Source organism: Nicotiana sylvestris, chromosome 10, assembly GCF_000393655.2.
Source record: "Nicotiana sylvestris chromosome 10, ASM39365v2, whole genome shotgun sequence".
NCBI lineage: Eukaryota > Viridiplantae > Streptophyta > Magnoliopsida > Solanales > Solanaceae > Nicotiana > Nicotiana sylvestris.
Genome location: NC_091066.1, coordinates 83,979,871 through 83,992,547, shown reverse-complemented (window position 1 = coordinate 83,992,547; position 12,677 = coordinate 83,979,871). Strand labels below are relative to the sequence as shown.

General features: G+C 35.0%; 2 protein-coding genes and 1 non-coding gene across 3 annotated transcripts; 2 read left to right on the top strand and 1 right to left on the bottom strand.

The window, feature by feature from the left end:
• Positions 1–754: 754 nt before the first annotated feature.
• On the bottom strand, positions 755–861 carry LOC138880552 (small nucleolar RNA R71). Its single transcript, XR_011403286.1, has one exon. It is a non-coding gene; the product is annotated as a small nucleolar RNA R71 (small nucleolar RNA).
• A 937-nt stretch (positions 862–1,798) lies between these two features.
• On the top strand, positions 1,799–2,761 carry LOC138879616 (uncharacterized). The gene has a single exon (XM_070159233.1). It carries the CDS (start codon positions 1,799–1,801, stop codon positions 2,759–2,761), a length of 963 nt encoding a protein of 320 aa, XP_070015334.1.
• A 2,221-nt stretch (positions 2,762–4,982) lies between these two features.
• LOC138879615 (uncharacterized) lies at positions 4,983–5,528 on the top strand. Its single transcript, XM_070159232.1, has one exon. The coding sequence runs from the start codon at positions 4,983–4,985 to the stop codon at positions 5,526–5,528; it is 546 nt and encodes a 181-aa protein (XP_070015333.1).
• The last annotated feature ends 7,149 nt before the right edge of the window (positions 5,529–12,677 follow it).

The window sequence follows — 12,677 nt, the reverse complement described above, 5'->3', positions numbered from 1 at the left end:
CAACATTATCATACTACTATTTTTATTTGATCGCTTATTATTTTTGTCATCTTTGTATTCTTTGTTGTCCTTGTTATTCATCACTTTCTTTTAATTATTTTCTTCTAAGTACTACTATTACTACCACTTTAGGAGATAAGTTCAGTTTGTTTTTTTTTAGAATTTTGAGTAGTTTATGACCCGCTCTTCTATAAAAGAGTTGGTCAATTACGATCCTGAAATTGAAAGATCTCTTCGATTGCGCAGGAAAGGACAAACATTATCTTCCCAAAGCATAGCTTGTGAAGGTATGGAGAATCAGGAAGTAGAAAATATCAACTCACGCGAAGTACCACCACCAGTCCAAATAGAGGATCAATTTGATGAAGTGGCGCCAAGGCCAACAAACAAAATCCTAAGGGATTATGCTAGATCTGACCGCTTCAACTGTGAATCTAGTGTCAGAAAACCTCCAGTGGCAGCCAACAACTTTGAAATCAGGACTGGCCTGATTCAAACAATTCAACAGTCTTGCATCTTCACTGGAGACGCAAGTGAAGATCCACACAGTCATTTAATTGACTTTTTGGAACTTGTTGAAACAACTAAGTATAATAGAGTACCTCCTGAAGCTATCAAATTAAGGCTATTTCCTTTCTCTTTAAAAGGAGATGCCAAGACTTGATTGCAAAGTTTGCCACAAGGTTCCATTACCACATGGGATCAAATGACTCAGAAATTTTTAATCAAATATTTTTCCCCTACTAAAACCACAAAGTTAAGAAAAGACATATCTAATTTCTTGCAGACTGACACAGAGTCAGTTTATCAAGCTTGGAAAAGGTTAAAAGCAATGTTAAGAAAATGTCCACACCACGATATTCCTAAACATATGCAATTGTATATTTTTTATCACGGGCTTAAAACCCTCTTCTAGAAATGTGATAGATGCAGCTGTAGGAGGTTCAGTAATGGAAAAAACAACAGAGGAAGCATTGCAATTGTTGAATGAAATTTCTGAGAATGCCATCTAATGGCCATCTGAGCGTATAATTATCAAGAAGGCCGCTACAGTAAATCAGGTTGATGCTTTAAATACACTAACACAACAAATTTTTTCTTTGGCACAAAAGTTTGAAACTTTTCAGGTGAATACACAACAACTAAGCCAATCTGAGGCTTGTGACATGTGTGGAGGAAATCATCAGAACCATGAATGTCAAGCAACCAATCACAATGATGAACATGTCAATGTCATCGGTTACAAGAAGTATCCTTTTGGTAGTCCAATGGCACAGAAACATCCAAGATTTCAATGGAGCAATCCAAATGGTGCAGAGAACTCTCAAAGCTTCCAGAAGCAACAAATACAGGGTCCACCCGGATACCAGAATCCAAACCATGGTCAATCAAACTTTAGACCTTATCAACAAGCAGGGCCCTATCAGCAAAGGCCTCAACAAGCTCATTCAAGTCTTGATGATCTTCTGTATAAGTATATTAAAGTCATTGATGAAAAGATGGAGAGCCAAAATTCATCCCTTAAAAATCTGGAAATACAGTTGAGCCAATTGGCAGCTCTTGTTTTAGAAAAGATTCAAGGTCCCTTACCAAGCAATACAGAGAAAAACCCAAAATAGCACCTTAAGTCCATCACCTTACGGTCAGGTAAACCCTATGTAGACCAGTTAGAACAACAGGTAAACAACGGTAAGAATATTGAAATACCCTCTGGACCATCTGAAAAGAATGAAGTCAAGAAAAAAAAAATATTGAAAAATTAACTCCTCTCCTTGTGAATATTCCCTTTCCACAAAAAATGAAAAGAGAAAAGCTTGACAACCAGTTTGCAAAATATTTGGAGATTTTAAAACAAATTCACATCAGTATTCCTTTTACTGATGCTTTGTTACAAATGCCTTCATATGCCAATTTTTTAAAGGAAATTTTGCCAAGTAAAAGAAAATTAGAAGAAGTTTTTGTGGTAATACTTACGAAAAAATGCAGTGCTATACTTCAAAATAAGCTACCACAAAAGCTTGGTGATCTAGGCAGTTTTACAATTCCATGCACTTTGGGAGGAGTATATTTTGAAAAAGCACTTTGTGATTCTAGAGCTTCAATAAATTTAATGTCATTTTCTATCTTTAAAAAGTTAGATCTTGGTGAAATAAAAGACACAAGTGTTTCTTTTCAGTTTGCAGATCAAAGTACTAAGAAACCTAAGGGAATAATTGAAAATGTACTCGTAAGAGTAGATAAGTTTGTTTTCCCTGTAGATTTTATAGTACTTGAAATGAAAGAATGTCCTAATGAACCAATAATTTTAGGTAGAACATTTCTTGCTACAGGAAGAGCAATTATAGATGTTCATCAAGGACAATTAATTTTAAGAGTTGATGAAGAAAGAGTCATACTTGATATGCAAAAGATACTAAGATATTCAGGAGATGAAACATCATCTTCATGTTTTTCAATTGACATGATTAGTTATCTTAAAGATAAATTTAAAGATGATCAATTAATTCCAGATTCAATGGAAAGATGTTTGATCAAATCAAGCACCACACAGGACGATGATCCCACCATCAGAAGAGAAGTTGAAATATTGGACAAAGATTCAGAAGAAGAAGAGATGAAATCTGAACAAGTTCAATCAAAAATTGAACTCAAAACTCTCCCTTCTCAATTGAAATATGTTTATCTTGAGCAAGAATTATTTCCAGTAATTATTTCATCTTCTCTTACTGCAGAACAAGAAAATAGTTTGATAAAGTATTGAAAGCACACAAATGAGCCTTGGGTGGACTATAGAAGATATTAAAGGGATTAGTCCGGCTATTTGTACACATAGAATCCTCATGGAGGATAGCTACAAGCCAACAATCCAGTCGCAAAGAAGATTGAATCCAGCAATCAAGAAGTAGTAAAAAAAGAGATCGTAAAGTTGTTGGCAGCAGGTATTATATATCCCATTTCTGACAGCCCGTGGGTAAGTCCAGTTCAGGTAGTACCAAAGAAAGGAGGTATGACAGTTATAAAAAATGAAAATAATGAGCTCATACCTACCAGGACTGTTACAGGATGGAGAGTCTGTATTGATTACAGACGTCTCAATGATGTCACTAGAAAAGATCATTTTCCTTTGTCATTTATTGATCAAATGTTGGAAAGAATTTCCGAAAATGATTTTTACTATTTTCTTGATGGCTATTCAGGATATAATCAGATACCAATTGCACCAGAAGATCAAGATAAGACAACCTTCACATGCCCTCATGGAACATATGCCTATAGGAGAATGCCATTTGGTTTGTGCAACGCCCATGCTACATTTCAGCGTTGCATGTCAGCAATTTTTGCTGACATGACTGACAAATTTCTTGAATTTTTAATGGATGATTTTACACTCTTTGGAAAAACATATAAGGATTGTCTTAACCGTTTGACCTTAGTTCTTAAAAGATGTGAAGAAACAAACTTAGTTCTTAATTGGAAAAAATGTCATTTTATGGTTACTGAAGGAATTGTTTTAAGACATAAAATCACTGCTAAAGGGATAGAAGTTGATAAGGCAAAAATTAATCTTATAGCAGGATTACCCCCTCCCACAACTGTGAAAGGAATTAGAAGCTTTCTAGGTCATGCAGGGTTTTACAGACGATTCATAAAAGACTTCTCAAAAATTTCAAAACCGCTGACTAACCTCTTGATGAAAGACACTAAGTTTGATTTTTCAGGTGACTGTGTGAAAGCATTTGAAACCCTTAAGGAAAAGTTATCAACTGCACATGTAGTTGTGTCCCCTGAATGGAACCAACTTTTTGAGGTCATGTGTGATGCTAGTGATACAGCAGTTGGAGTTGTTTTAAGCCAAAGAAGGGATGAGATTTTTCGTCCCATTTACTATGCTAGAAGGACATTGAGTGAGACTCAAGTGAATTATGTCACGACAGAAAAAGAGTTACTAGCAGTAGTGTTTGCTTTTGATAAATTTCGTTCCTATTTGATAGAAACCAAGGTCACTATTTTTACTGATCATGCAGCTTTAAAATACCTCTTAGCTAAGAAAGATGCTCGACCTAGATTATTAAGATGGATTTTACTTCAGCAAGAATTTGACCTTGAGATAAAGGACAAAAAAGGGACAGAGAACCAAGTAGCTGACCATTTGTCTAGATTAGAAAATCCTCCCCTTGAGTTTAATGAGATAAAAGAAGAATTTCCTGATGAACATATTTTTTCAGTTGACACAATTGTGACTCAACCACCCTGGTTTGCAGATATCACGAATTACTTAGTTGGAAAGTGGATACCGCAAGATTACTCTTACCAGCAAAGAAAAAAGCTTATATCTGATGCAAAGTATTATTTGTGGGATGAACCTTACTTATTCAAAAACTGTGCAGATAATATCATTAGAAGGTGTGTACCTGAAGAAGAGATGAATAAAATTCTATATCACTATAATGATGGAGCAATTGGAGGACATTATGCAGCAAATCGAACAGCTTTTAATGTTTTAGAAGCCGGATTCTTCTGGCCCACACTCTTTAAGGATGCCCGAGCATATGTATCACAATGTGACAGGTGTCAGAGAACAGGTAATATCACCAAGAGAGATGAGATGTCACTGCAATCAATACAGGTATGTGAAATAGTTGATGTTTGGGGAATAGATTTTATGGGTCATTTTCCTTCTTCTCACTCTTTTGAATATATCCTTGTGGGGTGTGGATTACGTATCAAGATGGGTTGAAGTCATCCCTACAAAAAAGAATGATGCTCGTACAGTGTATAATTTTCTTAGAAAAAATATTTTTACCAGATTTGGCACATCGCGAGTCATCATTAGTGACCAAAGAACTCATTTCATCAATAGGCAATTTTCTGCTTTACTGTCAAAATATAATGTGACTCACACAACAGGAACACCATATCATGCTCAAACTCAAGGGCAAGTTGAGGTTTCCAACCGCGAGTTAAAAAGAATTCTTGAAAAAATGGTTGGAATCTCAAGAAAAGACTGGGCTTTAAAATTAGATGATGCATTATGGGCATACCGAACGGCTTTCAAAGCGCCAATTGGAACATCTCCGTATAGATTAGTCTTTGAAAAAGCTTGCCATTTGCCCGTAGAATTAGAACATAAAGCTTTTTGGGCATTGAAAGCACTGAACTTTGATTTAACCTCCGCTGGTAAAAAGCGATTTATTCAGGTTAATGAATTGGAAGAACTAAGATTGGGAGCCTATGAAAATGCTAAAATTTTTAAAGAAAAAACAAAAATATGGCATGACAAGTTGATCCGACCAAAGAGTTTCAAAATTGGAGATCATGTACTTCTTTACAATAGCCGACTCAGGTTATTCCCAGGAAAATTAAAATCCAGGTGGACGGGTCCTTACAATATTATAGGTGTTACTCCGTACGGGGCAATTGAAATTCCGAAAAATGGAGGAGGCAAGTTTAAGGTAAATGGTCACATGCCAAAATTGTACTATGGAAGACATTTTAAACAACATCCATCGGTTAATTTGATAGACTGATGAATTCTGCAATTAGTAAGTCGAGCTGACGACGTTAAACTCAGAACTAAGATACAAAACCCGTAGCCATTGAGGGAGAAGCAGTGGAGCCTCATAAGTCTGACATAGATTTGGGTAATTAAATGCTTAATCAATTGATCAAGTCAATATCCAGGTTATTGTACAACCAGAACATCTCATGAAGGCCTCTACAAAAACAGAGTCACCTGTGTAGGAGTAACTCTATGGTGATTGGTATGCCTAAGTAACTGGTTGATTAACCATTTAATGAATCAATTGAAAATGTTGGCACAGGTAAATTTGTTGGTTTATATTTAAACCAGGACCAAATGACTGATAAGGTTTTAAATTAGTCAGTCTATTACATATAAAAACATGTGTTGTCACACACTTTCAAGTTTTTTTCTTCTCTCTCCCTCTCTTTCTCTCTCTCTCTCTCTTTCTTTCTTTCTTTCTCTCTCTCTCTTTCTATATATATCCATCTTTTATTTTATTCTTAATTGTTGTTCTTGTACAATATTAAAGTTTTAAAGTAAAAGTTTACATATTTTTAAAACACAATTTTTTTCATTTATACCATCTAACTTCCAAGTTTGTGATTTTATTTTTGTGAAGGCAAACACGAGTATCTCCAAATTTGAGAAAGTGTTGGAATTGAGAAGCATTATGATCTCAACAGGTAGAATCAATAAAATTCTGTTAGAATTGCCCCAAATGTCTATCAAGGCGAAATTCTAGACAACACTATTTTTAGAATAAAATTAGGCTTTCTTTGATATCCTTTTTAGCCTATCTATTTTTAACCACAAATATTTATATTTTACCTTTTAGCACCCAACTTTGAGCACCCCCTCCCCCCCAAAAAAAAAAGAGGGATAAACCAAATTTTATTGACACACCATATTGGTTTATCCTACAAAAAGATCGATACTACTCCTTCCGGTTATAGTTGAGAAAAAATAATTATTAAAGCAAGTGATGAAGGAATACTTATGGAGTAAATGTTCTATTTTACTCTTAAAAAAAGAAGAAGAGGAAAACAAGGTGTATATACCTGTAAAATAAATTATTGGTTCAAGAAGCTTGAATTTAAGAAATCTATTGAGATAAATGAAGACTTAAGTGATATTAATTATGAAATTGAAGACCGGGACCTAGTCCAATCTCTAGAGTTAGTTTCTTGTGTTGAGTTGTACATAGTTACTTTGATAAAATAATCGGCTCTCATAATAAAGTTGGTTGGAACAAAGTCACTACAAATATATCCTTTTACCTTACCAGCATTAAGCCTATCATTACAAGCCTGAAAAAGTCCTAAAATAATTTTAGAAATTAGTGTTGATTCTACATTAGTGGAGACTGACATGAAGGGCAAGCCTATGGACAAAATTTGAGAAACTCGAAATTGTAATCATAATGTTATCAATCTCAAAAGGTTCATCAAAAGAGGAGTTGAAGTTTTTTGGCAAACAAAAGATGAAGCAGAAACAAAGTATAGATTTGTCGACATGAAAAACTTATAGGTTTTGAATTTTATGTGAAACTTTATTTTTTTACTTTTCTACTCTACAAGAAACAACAATTATTAATAAAATTAATGTCTCGAGGACGAGCAAGGATTCAAGTGCGGGGGTGTTTGATGACTATAAAATATTCATATATTATATACTTAAAAATAAATTATTTTAAATAATATATATATATATATATATATATATATATATATATATATATATATATATATATATATGTCAATTATCTGTATTTTCTATTAGTATTTTGCAGGAAATAAAAATATCATGATAAAGCAAATAAAGGAATAAAAGAGAAGCACGAAGCATCATGGCAATAGAAGCACGACGCATCATGGTAATAGAAGCACGACGCATCATGGCAAAAGAACCACGAGACATCGTGTCACCTTATGAGATTTGATTTCTATAAATAGGATGTTTGTGTTGAAAGGATGAAGATCATACGTGCCTAATTAGCAACTTTTCTCTAGCTTTGGTCTTTACTTCTCTCTTTATCTATTTCATTTTTAGCTTGTAATCTTTGAATTTTCTAAGAGTGTTGATAGTATTTTAAGAATTTCTTTCTTTGTGAGATTTAAATACTCCATAATAGAGTAATCTCTTTTGTTGGGATAGTTGATGAAGCTCGATAGCATTACAATATTAATCTCAATTTTACTACATGTGACCTGAAACTTTCTAATTATATTTCTATATTGTGCTGGAATATTAGTTTTAATTAATTATTATCACTTCTATCTATTTATTCTTCAAATTTAGTTGTATGTCAATTTTGTAATTCTCACGAAGCAAAATTAATATATGATAACTATTGAGTAAAATAATAGAGCGAGAGTAATTCTTTTTAAGCTATCATTCCAAGTCTGTAATCTTGCTTACTGCCATTCTAATTCTCACGGAGGAGTTGTAGTTGGCAAGATTATTGATTTTTAGTAAAAAGTAATCGCAAGAGGTTTTTGCTATCTTTTAGCACAATTCAGGCAAGAAAATTATTTCGGTTTAATCATCACAAGTAATATATCAATTGATTTACATAACCTCGCGGAGTGTTGTTAATTGATTATTTCTTAGTGAGCAGAATATAATTGTATTAGCAATAAACAGTTATTCCTAAGAGAAATATATGTAGAATCTAAGATTTTATTATTATTATCACGCTATCGAGTGAATTCAATGATTCCCAACTCTTTTTAAATATAAATCTTCCAAAAATTATTTTATTTCAACTTAAGCAATTTAAATTTTCAACAAACAAAATTTCATCAATTTGATTCTCTCAAATAGTAGTAAGAATATTATATGTTTGTAGCTAGATTCTCCAATCTCTGTGGGATGATATCATAAACTATACTAGAAATTGACAGAGTACGAGTAGCAAGATCTTATATGCATTGGCCTCGTCACTTAGACATTAGTTAATTCTGGGCATGCATAGCAATAGGGAGTGCTGTTATGTTTACAAAATCAACCAGAATACACAATCACATAATGGTAACATAGAGGTTATGATCCCAGGGGAATCACGTTTGAGTCATAGACAACAATCCTTAATACTGTCATGCCTCAAACAAACCATCAGTATCAACACATTGGGGTTGGGGTTTAGGACACATAATAGATTCAAAACAGGTAGAAGGAAATTATAGCATGCTAAATTAAGTACTGGACTAAACACAAGCAGTAGGTGTGAGCACATGATTTTTGCCCTATATGAATTACTTCCATAAATTCAAAACAAAATAATTTCTTTTCATTATTTGCAATTTTGTGGCATTTTCTATTAATTATTTGCATTTGTTTGTGCATTTCATTTGTTCAATTAATGAAAAATACAAAATATGTTGCATTTGCATTTAGGATTTAATTTTTGCATTTTTGAATTAATTAGTAATTTAGTGTTTTATAAAAATGGGAAAAATCACAAAATAGTTCATTTTTGCACTTTATTTTTAATTTTTCGAATTTTGTTAGTTTTCTTTATTTTGGCATTTGATTAGTGGTGGTAATTATTATTTAGAATTAATTAATTCAATTTGATCAGATAGTTGATTAGGAATTAATTTAGGTTTTATTTTTAATTTTAATTTAATTTAAAAGAATTTAAAGGGAAAAATTGAAAAAGAAAAAGAAAAGAAAGGCGTGGATCAGATTTTGGGCTAAGTAGTATTTCAATTATTAAGCCCAATTGGATTTTCCCTTAAAACTCGCCCAATCCATACCCAGCTCCACCCCTGACCCGGTCCGGTTCCCCCCACTCAACCAAACGACGCCATTCCAGTTCCCTTCATCTCGACCGTTGAACTGATCTGATCGAATGGATCAGAACTGGGAAGGTAAGGATATTTATATGTCCAAACGCTACCCTACCCCCCCTCATTTCGTCCCTTTCAAACACCCCTCCTGGGACTTTCCTCTGAATTCCTAGCTAGCCGCCCCCAAATCCTCCATTGCCGGTGGTGGCGCCACTGCAAACCGCCACCAAACTTACACCAAATACCCTCCTCCATCTCCACATCCCAGATCCGCGCCCCTTTTCCCTCAAATCGAACCCCAACCGTTCGAATTTTAAATCGAAACCTCAAACCCTAGCTGCCGTCCTAGAATTCCCAACCCCCTGCCTGGCGGTGTCGACTCCTTTTCCCACAAAATCAACCCAAAATGATCACCATAACCTCTCCATCCCAGATACCCAACCCACTACCCTCGAATCTCCCCGGAGCTGTTCGAATCTCAAATCAGAAAAAAACCCTAGTTCCACAAATCCAAATCCAACAGGGGTTTTGACGGTTCTAGGCTATAATGGCCTTTAATCGTGTGTTTTCACACGAAAACACCCGATTAAAGACTGTTCTTGTCAAGAAAGTTGACGGAGGCTTTAAGTTGTTCCAAGTCTGTCCGTGCCTTTAGGTATTTCCTTGGTTTTCTTTACGTTTCTTTTTTGCTTCTTTTCTTCTTTTATTGTCATCTGCTTCTTCCTCTTCTTCTGGATTTCTTAGTGTTTTAAAGTCATTCTTTTTCCCATGCATGATTAGTTCAAAGAAGATTTTCATTTTTAGTTAATTGGTTCAAATAGTCTGTTTATTAGTTAGTTTCAACAGTCAGTAATGTTAGTTCAATAATTGGATAAAGATAAAAGAAAAGGCTCGAATTGTTTATATTTTCTGCTTGTTTCATGTTAATTCAGAAACGTTGGTTTGATTGTGTTTGGGTTGGAGTTTTATACCTTTCAGTTCAGTTTTGGGCTGGTTGTCTAAAGGATTCGACTCAGGGTCAATTTGACCCATAGCCCATTTGAGTACAATGTAAATTTCAGGGGCCGCAAGGGTAATTTGGGTAATCTAGGCTGGGGAATCTTTTGTAACTGACTGAGGGAAGCTTCCTGGAAGCTGAGGTTGGGACTAATGTGAAAAATCTGATTTTTGGCTAAGGGGTTTTAAGATAAAATGAAAATTAGAAAGGGGGCAAAGTGCAAGCTAAGTCTTCCCTAGTAGTTTGCCTATAAAGGCATCCAAAACTTGCCTTTCAAGGCAGACCCAAGAATTAGAGTTAAGAGCTGAAAATACAGAAATAGAGGCGGCTAGAACTTCAAGACAAAAATCGAGAAAAATAAAAAATAGCTGAAAACAAAAGAGAGGGGGAAGAATTACTGTTCCATCGCATTTCCCTTCTATAATTTTAAGAGACTTGTAGTTTTCTGAAGATTGTCCAATGATCTAGTGTGGGAATGGAGTAGACTTGGTTGTTTAAAGTTTGGTTGTGAAGTTGCTTGGTTATTGCTCAATTGAAACAGTTTTTTCTTACTTCAAATTCATTTTCTGGGTTGAGTTGCTGCTGTTGGTGCTATTTTTGCTGCTGCGTATTGCTAATTCCTCACTCCTTTGGATTTGTTTGTTTTGCTATTGTAACCAGGTATTCTCCACCACCTTGGCATATGAAAGGGAAGAAGATGAAGTTATTTGAATGAGTTCTGTCATTTGTGTCGTAATACTTAGTTAAATATGGAGTTCTGTTTCTATTTTATCTTTGAAAGTTGTCAGGCTCTACTGTAAATTTGGTTGCTTGCTTCATTTGATTGTTTCTCTCTCTTAGCTTTAATTTTAGTTTATAATGATAGAGAATTGGTAGGCTTGGCCAATGGGCAAATAAATCTGGGTTCGGTGTTTGTACAAAGGGTCCAGGTCTATTTGGTTAGGCTAAAACCAGTACATTCCGTTGAAATCTGCATGGATCCGTTAAAATATTAAGGTTAGGGTGGAAATCAGAACTTTTCAATGGGATATATATATTAGTGGTGGTGATGTGTTAATTGAATTCATGTGTTATCTTATTCCATTGTAATGTTCAGCCAACGGCCATTACACAACCGCATTAGTTTCAGTTTTTTTTATCTTTGACTCTCGTCTCTGAATAAAGTTGGAAGCATGAATCCCCGTCAAAATTTAAGTCCAGCTTAGGTTCAAGACAGCAGGCGTGAATTTTGATTTGTGTATCGCTGACCCAGTCAATATGAATACTTTATTATCCTGTTAGCATATGTGATACCCAAATGTGCCCTTGCATGCAACTAAATTCTGTTCGCACTTACTCAAACCCAAGGGGTCTTTCTCATGCAAATCGGTATTACTCTTACAAAATCTGGTACTGAAACACTGGGCCACCAACGTTGGCCCAGTTATGCCGGACTCCCTTTCCCTTTTCCTGCAATCGTACTTCTTGATGTGGGCAATAGTATGAACCCGACCTTGCTCATATGGATCACGCCTTGGGCTATTGACAATTAAGCCCTCGAGCCTAACCAAGCCTAGGGAGAAAATGGTGAAAATTTCGCATGTCCATTCCTTATTGATCAAGCGATTTAAGCGTGAACTTTAGGGTTGAAGTAATTATAATATCATTAAGTTTTTTTTCCAAGTGACTAGTTTTTTTAGAAATGGAATCAAGGTGCGCCGCACCAAATAAAATCTCAAATGTGTGGCCCTCGCTTAATTATTTCTTTTAAAATCCTTATAATTCGAGGCATGTCATTTAGCAAATTTTCATGGCCCCCGCAAAGTTGCTAACACGTAGTTGCTTTAGGCGTGTTATTTTAATAAATTACCTTCCTAAATTCGGGTGCGCATTTATGTGACCCAAATCCAAATCCCAACAATATTAAAATATGTCAAAGACCACGGGTGCATTTATGTGACGTGGTTCAAGACGTGTTTTAGTAACGTTGCAATCTTCTTAAAAATGATTAAAAGCGGTTAATATGTTAAAATTGAACTATAGGCTAAAACATGTGCTAAATTCAGATAATTAAGCCGAATATAACAGTTGAGCGACCGTGCTAGAACCACGGAACTCGGGAGTGCCTAACACCTTCTCCCGGGTTAACAGAATTCCTTACCCGGATTTCTGATTCGCAGACTGTTAAACAGAGTCAATCTTTTCCTCGATTCGGGATTTGAACAGGTGACTTGGGACACCATAAAATTATCCCAAGTGGCGACTCTGAATCTTTTAGTAATATGATCCCGTTTCAATTGTCCTTTAATTGAAAAAACTCCCTTATATACATTCCTTACGGGGTGTAGGTAAAAAGGAGGTGTGACAGTAGGCAAACAAGAAGGCA

Excerpts from the sequence above, each read along its gene's own strand:
- LOC138879616 (XM_070159233.1), top strand. The coding sequence starts at position 1,799 with ATGAAAAGAGAAAAGCTTGACAACCAGTTTGCAAAATATTTGGAGATT.
- LOC138879615 (XM_070159232.1), top strand. The coding sequence starts at position 4,983 with ATGGTTGGAATCTCAAGAAAAGACTGGGCTTTAAAATTAGATGATGCA.